General features: G+C 33.4%; 1 protein-coding gene across 1 annotated transcript in view; it reads left to right on the plus strand.

Annotated features, from left to right (window-relative positions):
- The window catches only part of BIRC6 (baculoviral IAP repeat containing 6), a 300,333-nt gene that overhangs the window by 25,685 nt on the left and 249,309 nt on the right, over window positions 1–25,339 (plus strand). Inside the window, exon 2 of the mRNA XM_051976128.1 lies at window positions 20,236–20,417. Within this exon, the coding sequence (XP_051832088.1) occupies window positions 20,236–20,417 (182 nt within the window). The remainder of the gene's footprint in view (window positions 1–20,235; window positions 20,418–25,339) is intronic.

Raw genomic sequence — 25,339 nt, forward strand, 5'->3', positions numbered from 1 at the left:
AAAGAGTTATTAAATGCCTACTATATTTCAGGAACTATGCTAAGTGCTAGAGATACCAAAAAAGGCACAGTGAAATCTACTTGAGAAGCCAGGTAGAAAATATACAAATATATCTGTCTCATTTTGCAATCTGAGTTATTCACATGTGTGTTTCATCATGAGTCCTCTGAAATCTTGATTGGTCAGAGTTCTTAAGTGTTTGTTTTTATTTTTACATTATTGTTTTCACTATAAATTTTTAAATTGGTTCTGCTTATTTATCTCTATTATTTCTTGCAAATATGCTCAGGTTTCACTAAAGCTATCCCCTTCATCATTTCTTATAGCAAAATAGTTTTTCAGCCATTGATATATACTTAATTTGTTCAGCTATTTTTTCAGATGCTGGTTACTCCCACAGCTTACTTTTTTATTGCCACCTTAAAGAGACATATGTTTTTGTACATCCTTAGAGTTTGTTTTGCTTCATTTTAATCCCTCCCTTAAATTTCATTCCCTTTAATTCTTTGTTTTTCCTGCATTATCCTCTTATTTCTCTGTTGAGTGAAATGTATTTTTGTATCTAATATTGTATGTATTCATCCCTTCTTAGAATGCTGATTGGTGAGAGTGAAGTTCATGTTAGCCCCTCTCCCTTCTCTTCCTCCTTGTTTATATGAAATCCAGTTATTCTCCCCCCCCCAATCTTTTTTCTCTTTTCCTTATTTCTCTTTGCGTATTTTTCTTATTTTGCTTTCCATTTTTTAAAAGATCATTTAAACATAACAGCTTTACTACTAGACTTTCTATTTGCATAAACTCTCTATAATATGTGATGGTGATAAGGTTCAAAAGGCATATATGTATCTTCTCCCCATATTAAAATAGTAAGCAGTTTACCCTTCTTTAGTCCCTTGGTTGTAAGCTTATGTCCTTTTCCTTCTGGATTATCATATTCCCACCTCTCTGTTACTTTGTAAATAGTGACTGTGCCTCTTAGGTACTTGAATTCTTCCATTCTGGTTGCTTGTATTTTCTATCACTTGGAAGCTTAGGATTTTGGGCACAATGTTCCTGGGAGTTCAAAAAGAAACCCAAATCCCAAACAACTTTTGTTTTATGTTTTCTGGGAAATCTAGTTGATTTGTGTGTTGTGTTTTGATTTGAGGCTTTGCCTGCAGAAGTTTTTGGAGTAATTTTCTCTTCTGGATTTGTGTTTTGACCATCTTTATCACTCTAATAGCTTTTTATGGTTGGATTCTTTTTGTGCTTGCTCATTCTTCCAGCTTATGTTAGAGGCAGCTAGGTGGTATAATAGATAGAGTACTCTTAGAGTCAATATAATTTGAGTTCAAATCCACATTCATCCAATTAGTAGCCACCAAGTAGTCAGGGCCACTTAACTGTTGTCTCCATTTCTGGAGAGAATGTCTGGTTGCTTCTTTCTTAGAATTTGAGTGTTGTTGAATTCCAGGCTCTCAGGAACAGCTCAGACAGTATCTTTTATGTTTTCACTTTTCTCATAGTGGTCTGATCCAGGCAATAATTTGATCACTGTCCTTCTGGTCTGATTTATGCAAGTAGATGACCTGGGTTTGCTTCTGAGCAACACATTGTTGCTGTATTCAGCCACTGTTATCCAGCTGGGCACTTCTTGTGACAGAATTGTAAAATTCCCTTTGTTCTGGGATATCTGTCTTGATTATTCCTTTACAGGCTTCAGATTGGGTTAGAACTTGGAACTGAGGTTCTCTCTCAATCAGCTTTTGAAGTTCAAGCCACAAAGCTGCAACTTACTCTTGCACCTTGCTCTCTCTAAAGAGTAGGTCCTCACTTTAGTTCATCTGAGATTTGTAATTCAGAAGTTGGAACTGGGCAATAAAAGTGCCAGTTGGTCTCTGTTCTCACATCCTGCACGATTCTCACACCCTGGTATGAAATCTGGGACCTTGTATTACTGCCCTGTAGTATTCCAATATGCTCTTGGTCCAGTCTCATTTCAGTGTCTCTAAAAGTTTGTCAGTAATACTTAGTTTGTGTTTAAAGCAGTCTTCCCTAAGAACAATGCTAACTTTTTGGTATCTTCTTAAAATACTTTAAGATGTCCCTATAAGCTGTTGAAATAGTCTCCAACAATTCTTTTTATGTTTTTGCTCAAAGTACTTCAGTGCTTCTCTTTTGCCACTAAAATAAAACATAGATTCTCCATTTTGACTTTTAAAGACTTTCCCATACTTAACTCCAGTCTACTTTTTGTCACCTCGTTTCAAATATGCCACCTGCTGGAAAGCTTTCTTGACATCCTTAACTTTTAGTATTCTATCTTAATTTGTATGAAACTTTCCCCACCTCTCACCCCCTTAAATTATTTAGAGGGGAAGCAACAAATTGTCCCAAGACTTGTCTGACATTGGTCAAGTCTCTTTATACTACTATGAGCCTCCTTTTGCTTACAGTAAATTCAGACAGTGAGTGGAAAGTGCAGTAGACTGGAGAATTGAATTTTGTTTCTGTTTCAATTAAAAGAATGTTCACCCTTAAGCAAGTCCCTTTAGAACTTTGGGCCTTGGTTTCTTTTTAAAGAGTAGTAGACTCTTTTAGACTATGAATATGATATAAGCTTCTTGATGTCAGGGACTGTTTCTTTTAAAATTTTTGTATCCCCTGAACTTATTGAAGTGTAGTACATCACTTAATAGCATATTAAGTGCTTAATAAAAGGCTCTTTTTCCCTTCCTTTCTCTCTTGTCTTCCTCCCTTCCTTTTTCATGTTGTATATTTGTGTCATTTTTCCTTTCAAGTTATAATTATAAGAAATGAGAGATTTTGCTTTAATGTATTATGGGTATGTGGTATTAGTTAAATAGCCAGATTTCAAAAATAATGATTCAATTCCAATTTTCAGTAGGCTTTCTATGGAGTTCTTGATTTTAATCTATTTTTTTTTTAAATCAGTGCTTTGAATTAAGCCGTAAAGCACATTAGCTCAAGAGGTACACCTAAAACCATGATTTTCAGGATCTTAATAGATCTTGACAGAATAGTATGTCAGCAGGCCTGAATTTAATAAAACTAATATTTGAGTTGAAAAATGAATTTTCCAAACAGAAGATGAGAGGTAGCCGTTTGAAAAAAAATCTGATGATTTTGGTGATCTTAATAAATTTCACATGAATCAGCAGTGTGATTTGGAAAATGTCAAAACTAATTCAGTCTTGAGCTCTATAAAGAGGCATAGCTTCCAGGAATGAGGAATTGATATTATACTTGTGATTTTCCCAAGAGCATCTGGTATGTTGTTTTTATATTTGAGCATCAACCACATTTAGGGAAGGAATGATAATGATAATTTTTTGGTATCATCTTAAAATACTTTAGGATTGTCCCTATAAGTTGTTGAAATTTTCTCCAGCAAGGACCTCTTTTATGTATATTGGCTTAGTTCAAGTGTTTCTCATCTTTGTTTTTTTGTGCCAATTGTTTTTCCTCTCTAACAGGGATTTTTAACCTGTAGACCATTTAAATTTTAGTTTTGATAAATTTTTTAGTATAATTAATTGGTTTCCTATATAATCTTATTTTCTTTTAAATTGTAATGGTTTATTTTCCAAATTGCATGTAAATAATTTTCACATTCTTTTTAAAAATACTGAATTTCAAATTTTCTCTTTCCTCTTCCTGAAATAGCAAGCAATCAATTTGATACATTTTATATATGTGCAATTGTGAAAAACATTTCCATATTAGTCATGTTGTTAAAAAAAAAATAAGTGGACTAAAAAACCCCACAAAAAAATTAAAATGGAAAATATTCTTGAATCTGCATTCTTTCTTTGGAGATGGATAATTTTTTCATAATTCTTTAGAATTCTTAGGAATCACTGTATTGCTGAGGATAACTAAATCACAACTTATCATTGTATAGTATTTGTTACTGCATAGTGATCTGCTCAATTCCCTTTATATTAGTTCATGTCTTGATGTTTTTCTGAAATCAACAGGATCATTTATTTTTTATAACATAATAGTATCCTATTACATTCATATATCACACTTATTTAGCTATTCTATAATTGATGGGCATCCCCTTCAATTTCCAGTTCTTTGCTACCATAAAAAGAACTGTTATAAATATTTATTGTACAAATAAATCATTCCCTCTCCCCTTTTCACTTCCTTTTGGGATCTCTTTGGACTACAGAGCTTGTGCTGTTCCTGGATCAAATTTGTACAGTTTATAGCCTTTTAGGTATAGTTTCAAATTGCTCTCCAGAATGGTTAGATCAGTTCACAACTCCAAGAAAACTGCCTTAGTGACCCACATTTTCCACATCCCCTCCGACATTTATCATTTTTCTTTTATTAGCCAATCTGATAGCTGTGGGTAGTACCTCAAGAGTTACTTTAATTTGAATTTAGAATAGTGATTTAGAGCATTTAAAAAATACTAGATTAGGTTTGCTTTCTTCATCTGAAAACTGCCATTCATGTCCTTTGATCATTTATCAATTAGGAAACAACTTGTATTCTTATAAATTTGACTTAGTTCTCTATGTATTTGAGAAATGAGACCTTTATCAGAGACACTCAACTGGACAATTTGTTTCCAAGTTTTCTGGTTTCTTTTTTTTTTTCTTGACTGCAATGATTTTGTTTAAGGAAAAACTTTATAATTTAACATAATCAAAATTATCCATTTTATATCTTGTAATGCTTTCTGCCTCATTTGGTGATTATCTATAGATCTGACAGAATAACTATTCCATGTTTCCCTAATCTGCCCATGATACCACCCTTTTTGTTTAAATCATATACTTGTCTTGATATGTGGTGGAATATATTACATTTCTGCGGTACTGTTTTCCTGTATTCCCAGCCGCTTTTGTTAAAATAGTGAATTCTTGTCCCAAAAGCTTGTTATCTTTGGCTTTATCACACTAGATTTCTGTTTGTACACTATACATTGTATACACAATCTATTCCATTGATCTACTATTCTATTTCTTAGTGAGTACCTGATTGTTTTTATGATTACCACTTTATTATACAGTTTGAGACTGGTATGGTGAGGTACCTTCTTTCACATATCTCCCCCTCCCCCTCTTAACTTTCGTATTCTTGACCTTTTGTTCTTCTAGTTGAATTTTGTTACATTTTTTCTTCCAAGCTTTTAAAATAGTTTTTTAGTAACTTGATTGACATGCTATTGAACAAGTTGCTTTCCTAGTGTTTTTAATAGGAAAGTGTGTTGTATTTTGTGAAGTTTTTCCTGCATCTGTTGAGATAGTCATATAATTTCAGTTGATTTGTTATTTATATGTTCAATTATGATGATAGTTTTCCCAATATTAAACTAGTTCTGCATTTCTGGAATAAATCATACTTAGTCATAGTGTATAAACTTTGTGATATATTGTTGCAATCTCCATTATAGTATTTTATGTAAAATTTTTGCATCAATATTTATTAAGGATATTGTACTATAGTTTTCTTTTTTGTTTTTGCTTTTTCTAGTTTAAGTATTAACATCATATTTGTGTTGTAAAAGGAATTTGTTTGGACTCCTTTATCTATTGTTCCAAATAATTTATGTAGTATTGGAATTTAATTATTCTTAAAATGTTTGGTAGAATTCATCTGGTCCTCTGGATTTTTTCCTTAGGGAGTTTATTGATGGCTTATTCAATTTCTTTTCCTCTATAATTATTTAATATTCTGTTTCTTCTGTTAATTTGAGCAATTTATATTTTTTGTAACTTCATCATTTTGCTTAGATTATCAGATTTGTTGGCATATAATTGGGAAAATAGCCTTTAATAATTGCTTTAATTTTCTTTGTGGTGAAATCACCTTTTTATTTTTGATACTGGACTTTGTTATATTAATGGTTTATCTATTACTATTTTTCTTAAAATCAGTTTCTACTTTTTATTTCTTGAATTCAGTGTTTTTCTTTTGGTTTTATTAATCATTGATTTTTAGGATTTCCAATTTGTTGTTAAAACTTCGGGTTTAAATTTTCCAGTTTTTAAAAAATTTATTTGCATCTCTCTATTTTTATTTTTTTTAATGTATTTTTAGAAATACAAAAATTTTGCCAAATACTGCTTTGTCTGCATCCTGTAAATTTTGGTATGTTGTTTCATTTGTTGTCATTTCTATTTAATGAAATAATTGATTGTTTTTTATTTGTTTTTGACCTCACTCATACTTTAGGATTAATTTTTGATCTGTTTTTCCATGTTTAATGCCAGAGAAACTGAGGCAAGATAGAGATTAGAGAGTTTTTAATATTTTATTTGGATTTCTTGAGGGTGAGATTGTGCTGGGGGCACATTGCCCCCAGGACTGATGTCTCGAAGCATCCAGCATTGATTGTGAGTTCTCAATGACATATATATGTCTCTAAGATCAGGTAGCTAAACAAAGGCAGGGAAGGGAGTTGACTCCAAACTCTGGTGAGTGGGAATCTCCAGGCAGGGACCATCAATCCAGTTCTGACAGATTGGGGATAGGATCATAAATTCTTACAGATTGGGAGGATTTAGAAGGTATCCAACTAGAGCCAGAAAGTCAGAAACTTAGAGATACCAATTAAGTATCTGAGATAGGACATCTGGAGTCTTTTGGAATGCCAGATCTCCACAGCCCTAATTATCTCAGTTCTAATGAGCAGAAAAGGGGGGGTTGCAACCAGGGGGATTGAGGCAGGGCAATTTAGGGAAACTGAGTCAGGATAATAAAAGGAAACTGTGGCACAACACATGGCCTTTTTATTTGTGGTGTTCTTTTTCTTCTTTAATAATATAATAAGATAGTTCTCTTTGGGAGAAAGAGCAGGTTTGTTAGCAGTTTGTAAAGATTCCAATATTTATTGCATTATGATCTGAAAAGGATGCATTTTATATTTTTGCTTTTTGCAACAGGTTTTTTTCACTCCAATATGTGGTCATTTTTTGTTGTTGGTGTCATGTATAGCTGAGAAAAAAATATTCCTTTCTATTCCCATTCATTCTTCTCCACATACCTAACATAGCTAACTTGTCTAAAATTCTTTTTTACTTTCTTAACTTGTTTTTTTCTTTTTATTAAAAAACAAAACAGAACAGAACAGAACATTGTCAAGTGCTCAGCAGAACATCAGGGAAGATTCAAAATATATAACAACAAATTACCATTCAAGAAAGGATGTATAAGAAGAATAGAAGAAATTATATTCATGTGTCCATCTTTTCTTTGCTTCCTTGTAGTTTATTCTTTTGTTTTTTTGCTGTGTAGATTTTTTACTTTATTCTTTTTTTTCCTCCTTTCATCCTCTTCACCTATCCCAGCAAGCTAGAGTTGAGCATAGATATGTTATATACATATATATGTATGCATATCCCCAACACAGATACATACACACTATATATATATTCACACCTGCCCACTGACATTACATATCTACACACATCTGCATAAAGCAACATACATATAATATGCATACATAACTCAGACACATATGCATTTACCCATATGTCAATATGCATCTAAAACAATGTTAGTATAGCTGACATATAATGTAGATTTCTCTCTTAATTGAATGTTTGTTTGACTTTTCCTTTCTATCCCTGCTAAATCTTCTGCTTTAATTCTGTTCCTTAAGTTGCCTGGCTATTATTTAATCTCCCTTCATCCATGGATCCCTCTCTTAGCTTCTTTCTCTATCCTTTGCTTTCTTCTCCAGCCATCCCTTATTTCTTTATAGATTTTGGAGGGTTCTATATCCTTCATGGTATATATGTAGTGTTGCCTGTTTAACCCATTCCCAATGTGAAAAGATTTTCAGAACTGTGAGTTTTCCTCTCTTTCCCCTCAACCCCAATGCCTTTGTGTTTATTCTTCCTCTGCACCTTGTTTGTATAGTATAATTATGATTTTTACTTTTTTCTAGGCAGTTTTGCTTTTTAGAGTCAGATCATACTCAACTCTGCCTCAATCTTTCTTTTAAGCTACCTAATTGCTTATCTTAAATCTTAAACATATACATTTCCATGTAAAAAACCTAAACAATTTGTCCATGTTAAGTTCCTTGAAATTGATTTTTGATATTAGCTCTTATATGTTAAGTTTTCCATTGAGTCTGGTTTTGGTTGAAGGAAAGTCCTGAAAATGTGCAAATTCGTTGACTATTCATTTTTGTTTTCATTCAATATTGTGGATAATTTTGCTGGATAGGATATTTTTGACCATACTCCTAGTTCTTTTCATTGCTAGTGTATATAATTTCAGGACTTGTGATTTTTTATTGTGACAGCTGATAAGTCCTGTACAATTGTAATTCCAACATATTTGAATGATTTTTTTCTTATTTCTTGTGGAATTTTCTACTTGATCTGGGAGTTTCGAAATTTGGTAATAATATTCTTATGTGTTTTCTACAAAGGATCTCTTTGAGTAGGTGATAGATGGTTTTTCTATTTCTACTTTTCCTTCCTGTTCTTTTATTCCAGAACAATTTTCTTGGCTTATTTCTTGCATAAGATTCTTCTTTTGGTCATAGCTTTTGGGTACTTTAATTCTTATATTTTTTCTTTTTGATCTGTTTAAATCTGTGTTTTTCTTATAAGATATTTCACATTTTGTTCTTTTTCATTCTTTATATTCTGCTTTGTTATTTCTTGGTCTCATATTTCACTGGCTTCCCTTTAACCAATTCTAATCTTCAAAGAGTCATTTAAATCTTTTAAGGCTCTGTATCTCTTTTTCTAGTTGGTTAATTATTTTTTCCATAATCTTATTGTTTTTCTTGGGTGTTTTTTTATTTTTATTTTTTTCCTCAGTGGCTCTCATTTGATTTTTAAATTCTTTTTTTGAGTTCTACAAATTCTTTCTGGGCAGAGATCCATTTAACTATTACTCTTTGGAGTGGAAGAAGCTTTTTTTTTTTTTTTTAACTTTACTGTCTTTCTCTGAAGGTGAATCCTGGTTTTATTCCCATAGTAAGTTTCTGTGGTTGAGTTCTTTCATTGCTGGTTCTTTTTTTTTTTTTTTTTTTTTTTAATGAGAAGTATTAGTGTAAGCATCTCTAATGGGGGGGGGGGGGTGATGGTGCTTCTAGCTTCACTTCAACTCTTCCCTCTGGTTGCAACCCTAAACCAAAGGCTCCACCCTCCTGCAAATGCCCACAGCCAGCAGGGTCCCTGCCCCACTGCCTCTGCACTTGCTAGGTGTGCTAGGTCCTGGTTCAGAACCATGTCTCTGCAGCACAGCTGGGCCTGTTGTTCCTAATCAGCAAAGATTCACTCTTCTCATACTTAGAACCCTGACTCCTCACTTTGTCTGGGAGGCGAAAATCTCTGTGTCTCCTACTAAAGTATGAGCCAAACTTAGCTAGCTGGAGGGTTCCCCACTTGTTGCTTCTGCAGAGCTAGCCTGGAGGTGTTTGTAATTCACACGGGTTAATCCTTGGCCTAGGGTCTTTCTTCAGATCTTGGGTTGTACCTGGGGAACCCCGTTCATCCTGTGTGGGACAGCCAGCACTACTAACCCCAAATAATTCAAATAGATGTTTCTCAGAACCAGAGCAGAAAACAGTTGATTCAATTCCTTTAGGAAAAGGGCATCCCCTCCACCAGAATAGCCTGGAGGGAAAGCACAGGTAGCAAAAACAGAGTTTTTTATATCCTGAAACAATTTTACTACATCTTGTGCCCCAGCTATCCCTGACTTAGTGTCAGGGCTCACAGTTTATCACAGGGAACCCACTCTACCCAAAGTGTTTTGTCCAAAATTAGGCACAAATAAAAACTAACATGCAAGGTAGGGGTGTGTGTGTGTGTGTGTGTGTATGGTAATTCCTGGACCTATAGCCCTTAACTATGCCACTCTTCTAGGGGTCAGTTTTCTGAGAAGCCCTCACATCTATCCCACTTATACCCCAAATCTTTTGATTTTTTTCATTAGTGTATGTTCTCGCTGACATGCAAATTTGTTCTGTTTGTGGGAGAAATCTGCAGAGCTTCACATAGCTAACCTATGCCATCTTCCCAGGATCCTTCTTCCCACCTATTTAATTTTTTGAGATGTGAGGGGTAAGAGTAAGTAGTCTAGTATTAGGATGACTTTAAGGTTGTGAATTGGGATGATTGGAAAAACTGAAGGTGTTGAAACAGGAAATTAGGAAGACCAGTTAAATTGGAGGTGAAAGAGAAAGCATTTGATATGCTTCTGGGACATCTACTGAGAAAAGTACATTCATTAGACAGTTGGTGATAGTGGATTGGATAGATATGTACAGATTTATATATAATTGTAGGCAAGTCATCCCAGGATCTCAGCTTCTTATCCACAACATGGGAATAAAAACATTCACTACCTAAATCTGGCAAACAGTTATATATTAAGAGTGATGTAAATTGTTGATATTCATACCTTTATGGTCAAAGAGGGTGATCTGTTCAGACCTTGATGAGGGAGAAGAGTGGCAAGGGAGGTCTATATATAACTCTGCAATCATGTCTTTTTTCATTACTTGAGTCTCTGTACACCAACTTTAGCTAAGATAAATATAGTTATTTTGATACTTGTAAAGAGCTTCACCCTTTATGATTACTTATATAGCATTATTATAGTTTATTGAGAGCTTTCCTTATAACCATTGTGCAAGACTGGTGAATCAATTAGTGTTTTTATTGACAGTACTTATGCATGGGTAATATTTTACATTATCCCTTGCACTCACTTCTGTTCTGATTTTTCCCTTCCCTCCCTCCACCACCTTCCCTAGATGGCAAGCAGTCCTATACATGTTAAATATGTTATAGTGTATCCTGGATACAATATATGTGTGCAGAACCGAACAGTTTTTTTTTTTTTTTTTTTTTTTTTTTTTTTTTTTGCACAGGAAAAAATTGAATTCAGAAGTAAAAATAATCTGGGAAGAAAAAAAAAAATGCAAACAGTTTACTCATTTCCCGATGTTCCTTCTCTGGTGTAGCTGATTCTGTCCATCTTTGATCAATTGGAACTGAATTAGATCTTCTCTTTGTCGAAGATATCCACTTCCATCAGAATACATTCTCATACAGTATTGTTGTTGAAGTATATAATGATCTCCTGGTTCTGCTTATTTCACTCAGCATCAGCTCATCTAAGTCTTTCCAAGCCTCTCTGTATTCATCCTGCTAGTCATTTCTTACAGAACAATAACATTCCATAATATTCATATACCACAATTTACCCAACCTTTCTCCAAATGATGGGCATCCATTCATTTTCCAATTTCTAGCCACTACAAACAGGGCTGCCACAAACATTTTGGCACATACAGGTCCCTTTCCCTTCTTTAGTATCTCTTTGGGATATAAACCCAGTAGTAACACTGCTGGATCAAAGAGTATGCACAGTTTGATAACTTTTTGGGCATAATTCCAAGTTGATCTCCAGAATGGTTGGATTCGTTCACAACTCTACCAACAATGCATCAGTGCCCCAGTTTTCCCGCATCCCTTCCATTCATCATTATTTTTTCCTGTCATCTTGGCCAATCTGACAGATGTGTAGTGGTATCTCAGAGTTGTCTAATTTGCATTTCTCTGATCATAGTGATTTGGAACACTCTTACATATGAGTGGAAATAGTGTCAATTTCATCACCTGAAAATTGTCTGTTCATATTCTTTGACCATTTATCAATTGGAGAATGGCTCGATTTCTTATAAATTAGAGTCAATTCTTTATGTATTTTGGAAATAAGGCCTTTATCAGAACCTTTAACTGTAAAAATGTTTTCTCAGTTTGTTGCTTCCCTTCTAATCTTGTTTGCATTAGTTTTGTTTGTACAAAGGCCTTTTAATTTGATATAATCAAAATTTTCTATTTTGTGATCAATAATGATCTCTAGTTCTTTTTTGGTCACAAATTCCTTCCTCCTCCACAAGTCTGAGAGGTAAATTATTCTATGTTCCTCTAATTTATTTATGATCTCCTTCTTTATGCCTAAATCATGGACCCATTTTGATCTTATCTTGGTGTGCAGTGTTAAATGTGGGTCCATGCCTAATTTCTGCCATACTAATTTCCAGTTTTCCCAGTAGTTTTTGTCAAATAATGAATTCTTATCCCCAAAGTTGGGATCTTTGGGTTTGTCAAATACTAGATTGCTATAGTTATTGACTATTTTGTCCTGTGAACCTAACTTATTCCACTGATCAACTAATCTAGTTCTTAGCCAATACCAAATAGTTTTGATGACTAGTGTCATAATTTTAAAGGAGCAAATTGAGATTCAGAGAGGGGAAGTGATTTGCTCAATGCCACAGAGAAATAGGAAATATTAGACCCCAAAATTTAAACCCAACTTTTAGGCAAACACATTTGCCTCAACATGACCACATGTAGTGAAATGATTCAACACGCATATATACACGCACACATCCCTTGTCTTAATCTTGCCCTATAACCTTGCAAATTAGTTGTTCCTTACTCCAAACATGAATTAATGGATTCTTAAACGCTTCATGCTGGAAGACCTTGGGATAAAGGTAGAGTTCTTTTGTGGACAGGTTAAGTTTGAGAGCTATTAGAATGACCCATTTTGAAATTCTAATAGGCTATTGGTGATGCATTCTTATATATCCCTTTGATTTCTCAAATACTTTTGCATATCATTTCCTTTATTCCCTATAATTTTAAGATCAAATACAAAGTCTTCTGTTTGGCCTTTAAAACTCTTCACAGCTTACTCCCTTTCTTCCTTTCTGGTCTTTCTTTTTTATTTCTTCTACTTCTTACTCCAGTTCTCCCCCTGTACTCTGAACTGTTGATGCTGGCTTCTTTTGCTGTTTGTTTCTCTTAAAAAAAAAACTCTCATCTCCCAAATACAAGCATCTTACATTACTCTTTCCTATGTCTGTAATTTTCTCGGTCCTTTGTCTTACTTTTCTGGCTTCAAGTCTCTCATCTTCTGTAAGAAGCCTTTTCTGATCTCCTTAGTGATTTCTATCTGTTATTTGTCATCAGTTTAGCCTATATTTATCTTGTTTGTCCATAGTAGTTTGCATATTATTTTTCCTATTAGAGTGTGAACTCCTTGAGAGCAGGGGCTGTTCCTTCCTTCCATTTTCTATGAAACTCCAGTTTTGGAATAGTTCTTGACACACAATAGAAACTTGAGTTTATTAAATTGATTTAATTTGGCTTTTTCGTCACTGTATATAAATTTGCACAAGTCTTTCCATGTTTCTCTGGATTCCTCATATTTGTTATTAATCATAAAAGGTTTTTTCATTACCTCTCTAACTGATGGTCTTTTTATGTTCAGGCTACTCATGACAAATAGTGTCACTATGAATGTTTTTGTATATATACAGAAGCTTTAAACAAACTTGCACAATGAAGAAAGTGGAGCCAAGGGAAATATATACACGATGACTACCCTAATATAAAGAAAGACAACTTTGAAAGACAACATTAAAGACAACATAAGGGAGGTTAAATATAATCAACATTGTTGATTTCACAGCTTGCTGTTAAAAAATGGCATACTTTAAGAATGGAAAGTCATAGGATTATCAATCTATTTGTTCAGTCAGGATCTGACTCTTCATGTGACCTTGTGGACCATAGCATTGCCAATACTGCCTGTGAGGTTTTATAGAGTAGTTTAATTCATAATTGATTGGTTGATATCCTTCATTCTTGAGGAGGATCAAAATGCCAAGTTAGTCTGTCTGACTGACTGGTCAGATCAGTATGAGCTCAGAATGCTCTGACACAGGTCAGGCACAAATAGCCTCTATGAACATTTGTGTACATTTTGTGTTCAATATAATTGGATGTATATTCTATGTAATTAAATAAATGTTGATTGCTGGTTCCTTCTCACTTAGGGCTTCATCTGTGCAGCACAGCTGGGCCTGGTGTTTCCAATCATCCAAGATTCACTCAGTCTTCCCTATATGCTGCCTGGGTGGTGAAAGTCTCTGGGACTCCTGCTGAGGCTCTCGTCAAACCCATGTAGCACCAGGAATCCCCACTTCATCTTTGCTTTCCTTTCCCCTTTCTCCTTTTTCCTTTTTTCTTTACTTCTTCCTTCCCTCCCTTACCCTCCCTTTCCCGTTTCCCTTTCCCTTTCTTTTCTTCTCTCTTTTCTTTTTCCCTCCCTCCCTCCTTCCCTTCCTTCTTCCCTCTTTTTCCCTTTCTTCCTTCTGTTTTCAAAATATCTGCAACAATAGTTTTCAACATTTAACCTTGCAAAGCCTTGTGTTCCAATTTTTTCTCCCTCTCTCTCACCCCCTCCCCTAGAAAGCAAGTAATCCAATGTGTTAAACATGCGCAACTCTTTTAAAAATCATATCAAAAAGAAAAAAAAGAGAGAGGTAAAGAAGCAAACAAGGTGAAAATACCATGTTGTGATCCACATTCAACCCCCACAGTTCTCTTTCTATATGTAGATGGTTTTCTCCATCACAAATCTATTGGAATTGGCCTGAATCACCTCATTTTTGAAAAGAGCCAAGTCCATCACAGTTTATCATCATTATAATCTTCTTGTTGCTGTGTACAGTGTTCTCCTGGTTCTACTCACTTCACTTAGCACTAATTCATGTAAGTTTTTCTTGGCCTTTCTGAAATTATCTTGCTGATCATTTCTGATACAACAATATTCCATAACATTCATATATCATAACTCGTTCAGCCAGTCCTCAATGAATGTACATCCACTCAGTTTCCAGTTCCTTGCCAATACAAAAAAATCTACTACGAACATTTTTGCACATGTGAGTCCTTTTCCCTTTTTTATGATCTCTTTGGGGTACAAACCCAGAAAACAAACTTCTGGATCGAAGTGTATGCACAGTTTGATAGTCCTTTGGGTATAGTTCCAAATTATTCTCCAAAATGGTTGGATCATTTCACAACTCCACCAACAATAATGTATTAGTGTCCCAGTTTTCCCAACATTTTATCCCCCCCAACATTTTATCATTTTATCTTTTCCTGTCATCTTAGCCGATCTGATAGGTGTGTGGTAGTACCTCAAAGGTGTTGTAATTTGTATTTCTTTGATCAATAGTGATTTAGAGTATTTTTTTCATATGATTAGAAATGTTTTAAATTTTTGTCTGAAAATTGTCTATTAATATCTTTTGATTATCAATTGGAGAATGACTTGTATAAAATTTGAGTCCATTTTCTATGTATTTTAGAAATGAGGTCTTTATCAGAACCCTTGGGTATAAATTTTTTCCCAATTTTCTGCTTATCTTCTAATTTTTTCTGCAGTGTTTTATTTTTACAAAAACCTTTTAATTTAATGCAATCAATTATCCCTTTAGCATTTCATAATGTTTCTCTAGTTCTTCTTTGGCCAAAAATTCTTCCCTTCTCCACAGATCTGAGAGGTAGACTATTCCTTTTTCTCCCAATTTTCTTTGTATCACCCTTTATGTTTAAATCATGAACCCATTTTGAACTTATCTTAGTATAAGGTGTTAGGTGAGAATTGATGCCTAATTTCCCAGCAATTCTTGTCACATAGTGAGTTCTTATCCTAGAAGCTGGCATCATTGGGTTTATCAAACACTAGATTACTATAGTCATTGACTATTGTGTCTCATGGATCTATTCCACAGATCAACTACTCTTTTTCTTAGCCAATACCAAATGGTTTTGATGACTACTGCTTTATAAAGCATAATATAATTTTAGATCTGGTAAAGCTAGACTATCTCATTTGCATTTTTTCCCATTAATTCCCTTGAAATTCTCGACTTTTTTTTTTTCCAGATAAACTTTATCATTTTTTTTCTAGTTCTGTAAAGTGATTTCTTGGCAGTTTAATTGGTATATCCCTGAATAAGTAGATTAATTTAGGTAAAATTGGTATTTTTATCATCTTAGCTCAGCCTACCCATGTGCACTTGATGTTCTTCCAGTTGTTTGTTATTACTTTATTTGTGTGGAAAGTATTTTGCTCTTGTGTTCATATAGTTCCTGACATTATCTTGGCAGAAATATTTTATATTATCTACAGTTATTTTATTTTATTATTTTTATTATAGCTTTTTATTTACAAAATATATGTATAGGTAATTTTTCAACATTGAGCTGTTCCAACTTCCCCCACCTCCTCCCCTAGATGGCAGGTCGTCCAATACATGTTAAATATGTTGAAATATATGTTAAATACAATATGTGTGTATATATTTAATATACAGTTATCTTGCTGCATAAGAAAAAATGGATTTAGAAAAAAGGTTAAAGATAACCTGAGAGTTATTGAAGAGAGCCATGTTCATCAGAATCGATCATCATATAGTATTGTTGTCTTTTTTCAGATCTTCTTTAGTTGTACCAACAGGGCCTATTCTGCCCCAAGTCTTCTTGATTTTTCACCAATCTGTGTTCATCCTGAGGTGCCAATTAATTCTGTTTGAGAGGAAAATCTGGAGAACTTGAAATTTATTGTGACCTACTCTATTGTCTTTCCATAATCCTTCCCTGAGTGTTTATATTTTACCAGTTTGATATTCATAATCTGTACTGTGGGTAAAGCACTATAGTTAATGTTGGAGATGCAAATAAGAAAAAAGAAAATCCTTGCCCTCAAGAAGCTTACATACAGAGCAATGTACACATTAGAGATAGCCATAATGGGGATGAGGAGAAGAAATGAGTAATTGATTCATCTGTGGAATCCTTTTTAAATTGAAGATTTGGAAGGAGTTCCTCAGCCCCTCTACTCAGAGGCAAAGGCTTCTGAGACTATTGAAGAGGTAGGAGTACTAAAGTGATACAATTTTGGATGATGAGTTTGATGGGTATAAATGGATACTTTTCAAATTTATTTTTAAAATTTTTTAAATTGATGATTTGAAGCATTTAAAAATCTGTCTATTGTTTCATTTCTTTATTTGAAATCTTATATTTTGATTGTTATGAATGAGAGAATAACTCCAGTTCTTAATGTCATATCAATTTATCCTTTTTTTTTTTTGTCTCAAAGAAATTAAGAAATTTAACCATGATTCCATGGGTACTGTGAAGTAATTATAGGCATAGTGTTGGTCTCTCATGGAATAGAGATGCTAATTGTAGAACAGTTTATAATTGTGTAGAGGAGGTATAGAAATCAGCTATTGCTACAAAATATAGAGTTCTAGAGAAATAATGAATAGAACATTGATCATTCCAAATTTCCATGGGCTATGTATAGTATTTTTTTTGTGGGGGGGGGTCTTAATGTCTCTCTCTCTTTTTTTTTAATAGTTTTTTATTTACAAGTTATATGTATGGGTAATTTTACAGCATTGACCATTGCCAAACCTTTTGTTCCAATTTTTCCCCTTCTTCCCCCTATCCCCCGCCATGGCAGATTGACCAAAACATGTTAAATATATTAATAAATTAAATACAATATAAGTATACATGTCCTAACAGTTATTTTGCTGTACAAAAAGAATCGCAATTTGAAATAATGTACTATTAGCCTGTGAAGGAAATCAAAAATGCAGGTGGACAAAAATATAGGGATTGGGAATTCTATGTAATGGTTCATAGTCATCTCCCAGAGTTCTTTTGCTGGGTATTGCTGGTTCAATTCATTATTGCTCTATTGGAACTGATTTGGTTCATGTCATTGCTGGAGATGGCCACGTCCATCAGAGTTGATCGTCACATAGTATTGTTGTTGAAGTATATAAGTATTTTTAAAAAAAATTATGCATAGCGTCCCCTCCCCCCCCAAAAATTATTTGTTTATTTTTTGGTGTTATGCATGTACATTCATTTTAACATATTTCCATATGAGTCACATTGGGAGGGGAAAACAGAACAAAAGAGATAAACCACGAGGAAAAAAAAACTCAGAATAAAAAAGGTTAAAATAGTATTCATTGGTCTATGTTCCATTTCTATAGTGTTCTCTCTAGATGCAAATGGCATTTTTGTGACATTGTCTTTAAAGATTCAGTGATACTTTGGTACTCATCTGCTTTGATGAAAACTCCTTGAATTTGGTATTTGATGCATTTCGATGGGGAAAAAAAAAAGCTTCATCATTTGAAGCTTGCCTTGGCACTTATTGCACTTGATTGTTGTTTGGGTGGCCATAGGGATGTGATATTGGCCAGGTATACTGTCCAACCCCTATTGCTGCCGTTATTGACCTTAGCTGTGGGAATCTCATCTGAAGTAATGGCAGCCATGAACAGTTCTATTAGATTGGAGCCCATAATGCTGAGGTTGTGCTGTTTCAATCAGTGGGTAAGTCACAGGTCAGTTCCTCTAAGACAGTGTTGCTGTAGCGTAGTTTCCTGGTTTCTAAAAATAATAGTACTGAAAGTGACATGGAGTGGCTCTCCTGCTCAGTAGGAGGAGAAGCAGCTGGAAACAGGAGCACCTGTGAAGGTAGAACTGGTAGAGAATGCAGGATTCCTGACAACCTCAAGCTCGGGTTGTAGAGGGCACAGGATCATATCCTGCCTCCAGGCAGATCTGCCATACCTGTTCCTGCTCCTGTCTTTCCCTACCTCCATCTTGATACCAAGGAAACTTGGAAAGCAGGGAAAGCAGGAAAAGTTATAAGGTTTCTTTCAGAAAACTAGTGAATTTAAGAAGGGAACTGCCTGGCTGAGCTGCGCTTGCTTGTTTCTCCACAGCTAGAATCCTCACTTGCTCTTTGGGGAATTGGGTGGGAAGGATAGTTAGACTGTAAACTGGAGATGTACTTCTTATGAGAAAAGTTTATTTGACATGTGTTCTGGAACTAATTAATAATAGATACCAAGATACTATTGTAATCTCTAAACTTTTAAGATTTGTTTCACATTGCAAAATGTGAAATGTACATAGAGGACTGACTTAGTGAAGTCTACAAAAAGTATGTTTTCTTATAATGTTTAAAGTGTATATATTTTTGGAATTAAATAAGGTAAAAAGATAATATGTGGGGTTAATATAGATTCATATTTAAGGTGATTGATTTTCATTCTGTGGCCTAACTCATGTTGGGAACCACAGACAAAAATCTCCAAAATATCACAGACCAAAATCTGACAAATATGCAATAACAAGTGATTTCAACTTGTAGAACCAATCCTTACCTGTAAGTTATGCTTAGGACTTTCTGACTTTAAAAGTATTTTTTGCTCTCTTCCCCATGTCCTTCTTTCATTGAAGTCCTCATGTATTCGCTGTACTGATTACATTTAGTGCCGACTGTTCTAGAAAATGTTTGGTCTCAAAGTATTCTCTAGGGACTCTTGGGGGTTCTGAGACCCTTGAGGAGATTCTTAAAGTCAAAACTAATTTCACAATAATACCAACATTTTAATTTCTAATATAGTAAATATCAGTAGGTACCCCTTAGAAGTTTGATCTGAAGGATCTTGTCAAGTTCTTGGTAGACTTTCATTATGTCTTCATCTTCTGGATCAGATGTTGACATTTAACCTACAGTTAATTTTTTTTTTTAAATAAATGAGCAATAATGCATGGCATGGTGATAAATTAATTCTTGTTCCTTTTGGGTATTTATGTGTGTGTGTATTCATCTTTAACCTCTTTAATTCTTTAACTGGGAACTTGTGAGAAATCCTATTTAACTTGCTAATTTTTTTTTAAAGTATTATAGGCATCCTTATTCAAGTATTGTGTCAACTTTTTGATCATTTTAAGTTTTTACATATAGAATTATATTAATTTTTAAATTTAATTTTTTCTTCTCAGTTGTGTCTTCTCTTCATGGCCCCATTTGGGGTTTTCTTGGCCAAGATATTGGAATGGTTTGCATTTTTCTCCAGCTCATTTAACAGATGAAGAAGTTGAGGCAAACAGGGTTAAATGACTTGCCCACTGTCACATAGCTAGTACATGTCTGAGGTCAGATTTAAAATCAAAACATAAGTCTTTCAGACTCCAGGCTCACCACTCTAATCACTGCATCACCTAGCTACCCAAAATTAATTTGATGTCTAAGCAAAATGAATAGTTAAAGATGGTCCATAACTTTTTCTTCCCCTTGCACTTTAAAAAAAAGGGGGTCCTTAGTACAGAATTGTGGAAGATAATGTAAAAGATTAAAACAAAACAAAATAACCAGCCTTTCTTTTTCCAGATACATTTTTGTTAGTATATTGTAGTATAATGTTAACTAAAATGCATTTGGGGATTTTGGTCAATGTGCCAATTTGTTAAATGAGAGATTTAATTTTCTTAAATTGTATTTGGGACACTTTCCTTTTGCCAAATGTTTGATTTTTGTCCTCTACAGCCAAACCAGGTGGACGGGTGAAATGTCAGTATATATCTGCTGTGGATAAAGTTATCTTTGTGGATGATTATGCAGTAGGGTGTAGGAAAGACCTTAATGGGATCTTATTGCTAGACACTGCTCTGCAAACTCCTGTTTCAAAGCAAGATGATGTAGTTCAGCTTGAATTACCAGTTACAGAGGTAAGTGGAATTAATATGAATGTTTTGACTTTTTGCTTTTATTAACTTTTTATATTATAGATTCTTAAATTAGCTCAAATTATATTTATGAGTAAATGAAATCTCAAATGTTATTTTTATGACCACTGTGATCTTGCTTAAATATTGAATGTTTGGTCACATAATTATGAATTGGATATTTGCAGAAGAATTTAATTCCTGCAGATAAACCAGTGTCCATTGGGCATTTTTGTGGGCTGTTCAAAATTCTGGGCTTAAATTTGAACATCATGTAATTTATTATAATGTCACTTTTCAGTTTTGGACTTATTCCAAATCTGAAAATATGTTTCTTTAGGTTATTTATTATTAGCCATTTTGGAACTTAAATTTGGAAATTTGAGTTCCCCATACTTGTGGGAGTTCCATATAGAAAATTTATTAAATACTTTTGTTTTCACTTGTCAAGCCATTGAACACCAATTGTTTGCCATTTTGAAGTTCCTGATTTGTTAATTAGCCAGCATTCATTAAGTGTCTGTTGTGTTCTAGACGCTTAGAATATGATAGGGATTAACATTAAAAATGGGAACTGTCAGTTGTTAGTTTTGTCTATTTAATTTATCATTTAGTACATCAAGTTCCCAGCCTTTTAAACGTCAAAAATGATCACCTGATAGTCATGGCAGCCCTTTGTTTTAATTGGTGAACATTTTCATGTTGCTCTTAGTTGGAATAAAGTACATTGAGTTATATTTTAATCTTTTTCTTGGTACAATGGAAGATTTTTTTTTTTTTGTATTATATTTCTTTTCATGGTAAATTTTTGTCATCTTCCATGTTCCTTGTATATAGTAGAAGCTTAATAAATGAATTGATTTGGTAGGGAAGAGGATCCTACAGGTCTAACTTGCATCATGTGTCCAGGAAACAAGCAATAGCAACAATTCAGAGCAAATATTCAGAATCTCCTGGGAACTAAAAGTTATAAATTTTTTCGTGTTTATTTTATTTCTTCCTGCAAACAAATAATTTTGATGATGGATGCTTGGTAGTATGGCTAGTTGATAATGTAAAACATGTGAATCTGTTAAACAATATATAGAATCAACATTGCTTTTTTCTTTTGTTCAGAAAATTATAATCAGTTTTTTATGCTTCAATGAAGGTGAAAAAAACAGTATTTGAAATACAAGTATAAATGAGGAATAATTATCCCCTTTTTAAAAGTACTTGAAAATTTTGAGATATTTTCCTCAATAATTTTGTGAAGTAGATAATATGAGTGTTATTATCTACATTTTACAGAAGAGGAAACTGAGTCTCAGGAGATGCAACTTCTTGTGCCTAACACAGTGAATATTGGGACTCTTTCTGGAACCATACTCCTAACTTACAAATGCTATTTTCCTACATTAAATTTTGGATTTGTAGTATCTCCATGGATCAAATGAGAGTATGGAAATTATAGCATATGAGCATAGAATTGAATCTCATATCTATTCTAATACTCCAATTTTCTAAATAAGGAAATTGAAATGTCTAGAATGAGGCTACATAGTTTGTGACAGAGTTGCCAGTATAACTGTAGTTTTTTAATTCTTACTAGTACTTTTTATTATTTTAGGTAGCTAAATGTTGAACTGGATGCCAATACTGATTATAAATGTGCTATTATGTCATAGGATCATATATTTAGAAATGGTAGAGACCTAATTGAATTAGATAAGGAAACACAGAGTAAAGTACTTTACCAAAGGTTATACATGTTAAAATAAATGGGCAGATCTGGAATTTGATTTTAAATTGTATGTCCTTGTATACTTTATCTATTATTCCTTGCCACTTGATGTTTATTTATGGATGAAGTTAGTTTCATTCATAATGGACAGCTAAGATATGCCTTTCATAGTAATTCTTCTTGATACTCTTAGAACATTTAATCATGCTGAAGAGTAATTTTTTGACATTAGTTTACTCCTTAAAATATAGATTCTTTATTACTGATGTTGCTATACATATGTCATCAAGCCTTTAATAAAAGTAGATTTTATGTTATTATAGCATAACTTTATGTTAGCATTAACTTTTAATACATGTTATTGGAAAAACTGACATTTGGAGATTATATTCATATATTATATTTGGAGTTATATTAAATAAATAAGCTAAGTATTCCTTGGTGATGAGAAGTATTAATATTAACCCGATAGTGGAACGTGATTAACTTTAAGGTTTAACTAATTGTATCTTATTGAATATATCATAATTTTAACTAGCTAATAATGACATTCCAATTATTGTAACAGTGGACAGAATAAAAAGGCCTTCTGGAAGGATAACATTGATTTGTTTTAAACTTTGATTGGAAACTTTGATTATAAATATAAGGTTGGCAGAGCAAAATCTGTGACCAACAGGTAGATGAGTATGCATTTTTTGTTCAAATTTATTTGTGACTAAAAATAAGTTGAAATTGCTTATGCTAGATAGGCAAGTAGAAGTAAGAACATTCTGAAGAAGTTATTACTTAGACTTACTATTTAAGTCTATGAATATTGATTTGGCCATTGCATGCCTTATTTTAGTATTGTATCTTGAAAAACTAATAGAACATGATAGGGATTAAGTCCTTCCCCCCTTTTGTATCTTCAGTACCTATGACAAGGCCTAGCGCTAACTGAGCATAGCAAGTTTAAGAAACCTTGGTAGCTATTTGTACAATGGTATCTTAAATTTTAGGGAAAATAATTAACTGGCATTAACTATTTCACTGGATTAGAGAGCATAAGATAGAAGACTAAAAAGGAATGAAAGAGCCAGGCTTTTAGGGCTTTAAGCACGAAGCAAAGGATTTTTCTTTGATTTTGAAAGAACCACTTGAGTTTATTCAATATGGGAGTAACAGTATCTTCCCTTCAAAATTATCTTGTATCTTTTGGGTATCTGTTTTTATATATTCCTCTATATACATCCTTTCTTCTCCAGTATGGATAAAAGACATTTGAGAACAGGGATTGTTTCATTTGGACTTTCTGTCTCCAGTACCTATTATAGCGCCTGGCTCATAGTAAAGTGTTTAATAAATATTGATTGATTGATTAGATCAATAAATAAACAAATGCTTCTTCATAAAAGAAATACAAAAGAAAAAGATTATGTTAGGGTATTGTTCTCCCAGCTTTGATTCTTGACTTCTTTTTTACTTTCTACATGTTTAGGGTTTATTATGGGCCAAATATTGTGCTAGACATTGGGAATACAAAGATGAAAAACAAAGCCTCAGAGAGCTTGCTTTTTTCCTCCCTTTCCTTTAAACCCCAAGCATTTTTCTGAAATTTTATAGATACTTGGTTGGCTTATGACCCAATATGACAGAAAACAGGGCACTTTTAGTCTTGCTAATTTTTAACGTAGCTTGTCTGATCTGTAAACTATAGAATTGGTACAATGTATATTTGTAGAAACTTAGATTTGAGAGCAATATCTGGTTAAACTTTTTCAAAGTTATGTTCTATAATATCTCTATCTCTTTGTAACATCTGTTTACTCAGTTGTCCTATGCCTTTTTTTTTTTTTTTTTTTTTTTTTTTTTAAAACTACCACCAATACATTGCTGGAATCCTTACTATCCTCAGAATCCTAGATTTGAAACATGCTTCTCAGTACCTTTCCCAAAGTAGATTGTAGTTAAAGAAAAATTAAAAAAGATTGTAGTAAAGAAGCACTGCGTTTAAAAGCCAACTTGTTGTTGGAAATGGTATTTAACTTTACTTTACTTCTTCCCCAATCTGTAAAATGGGGATTTGTAACAGATGAATTCTAGGGGTTTAAATCAGAATTTTGTGATCTTAAAACATCTTAACAAGATTTGAGTTTTGTATTCTACAAAGAATCTTAACATTACAGATTATACATGTAGTAAGATTGTTTATATTTTTTATTTAATCAAAATACTTATGCTTGTGATACTTTTTGTCCTCTTAAGTTACAATAACATCATCATAAGGTTGGCTTGTCTATTGAACTTTTGGTCAACTAAATCCCACAAGAATTTTTTCACAAGCATTCTGAGGAAAGAGTTATCATGTTCTTTACTTGTAGAAACTGAATTTTTGAACCACCATAAAAAGATGACATTTGTGCACATTGAGTCTCATCTTGTTTAGACTTATTTCCAACTTAAAGAGATTATTTTGAATTTGTCATTCCAAACATTAGCTATTGCCTGAAGTTTTTTTGATGTATTAATATTTGGTTGTGTTTTCTTTGTCTTAATTTACATTGTTAAAATTTTTTAGGACAGAACAGAGTGAAATTCAAAGCCCTATAGGACTTCAATAACCATTTAGTTTTAATCAGCATCTAAGAAAATTCTTACTGCATCATGTGTGTTGGCTTTGAAACTTGTAATTTTTCTTAGTTCTGCCCTGGACTGGGGAGGAGGGGGGGGCTGGAGGGAGGGGAGAGAGTAATACAAAAGTAGTTTGAATTGCCCTTCTACATTTGCCTATAAAAGCACTTGAATGCTGGCATGGCTCCCCTGACCTTTGCCTTCTTCATATTAAACGTCCCAATTTCCTTTAATAGAGCCTCATATGACATGGATTCTAAGCCATTTTACCATCCTTTCAAATTTCTCTGGAGCTTCTCCAGTCATCTTTGACATGCCATTCTAAAATAAAATTATCCCTGTCATTCCTCTGCCTAGTAACTGATCTAGGTTAATCTTTAAAAAAAAAAAAAAAACAACCATAAAAACAAATCTGTTTCTAATATTCAAAAGCCAGATTTAAGTACATGTGGCCACTAGGATATAAATTCCCTCACTTTTTACTTTTTACTACTAAAGGGAGAATCTCTACAAGCTTACTCCTCTATAGAGTTTGGAGGGAATTTGAAAATGGTTCTATTGTTAACTACTTGACATTTTATTAATGAAA

Source organism: Antechinus flavipes, chromosome 2, assembly GCF_016432865.1.
Source record: "Antechinus flavipes isolate AdamAnt ecotype Samford, QLD, Australia chromosome 2, AdamAnt_v2, whole genome shotgun sequence".
NCBI classification, from domain to species: Eukaryota; Metazoa; Chordata; class Mammalia; order Dasyuromorphia; family Dasyuridae; genus Antechinus; species Antechinus flavipes.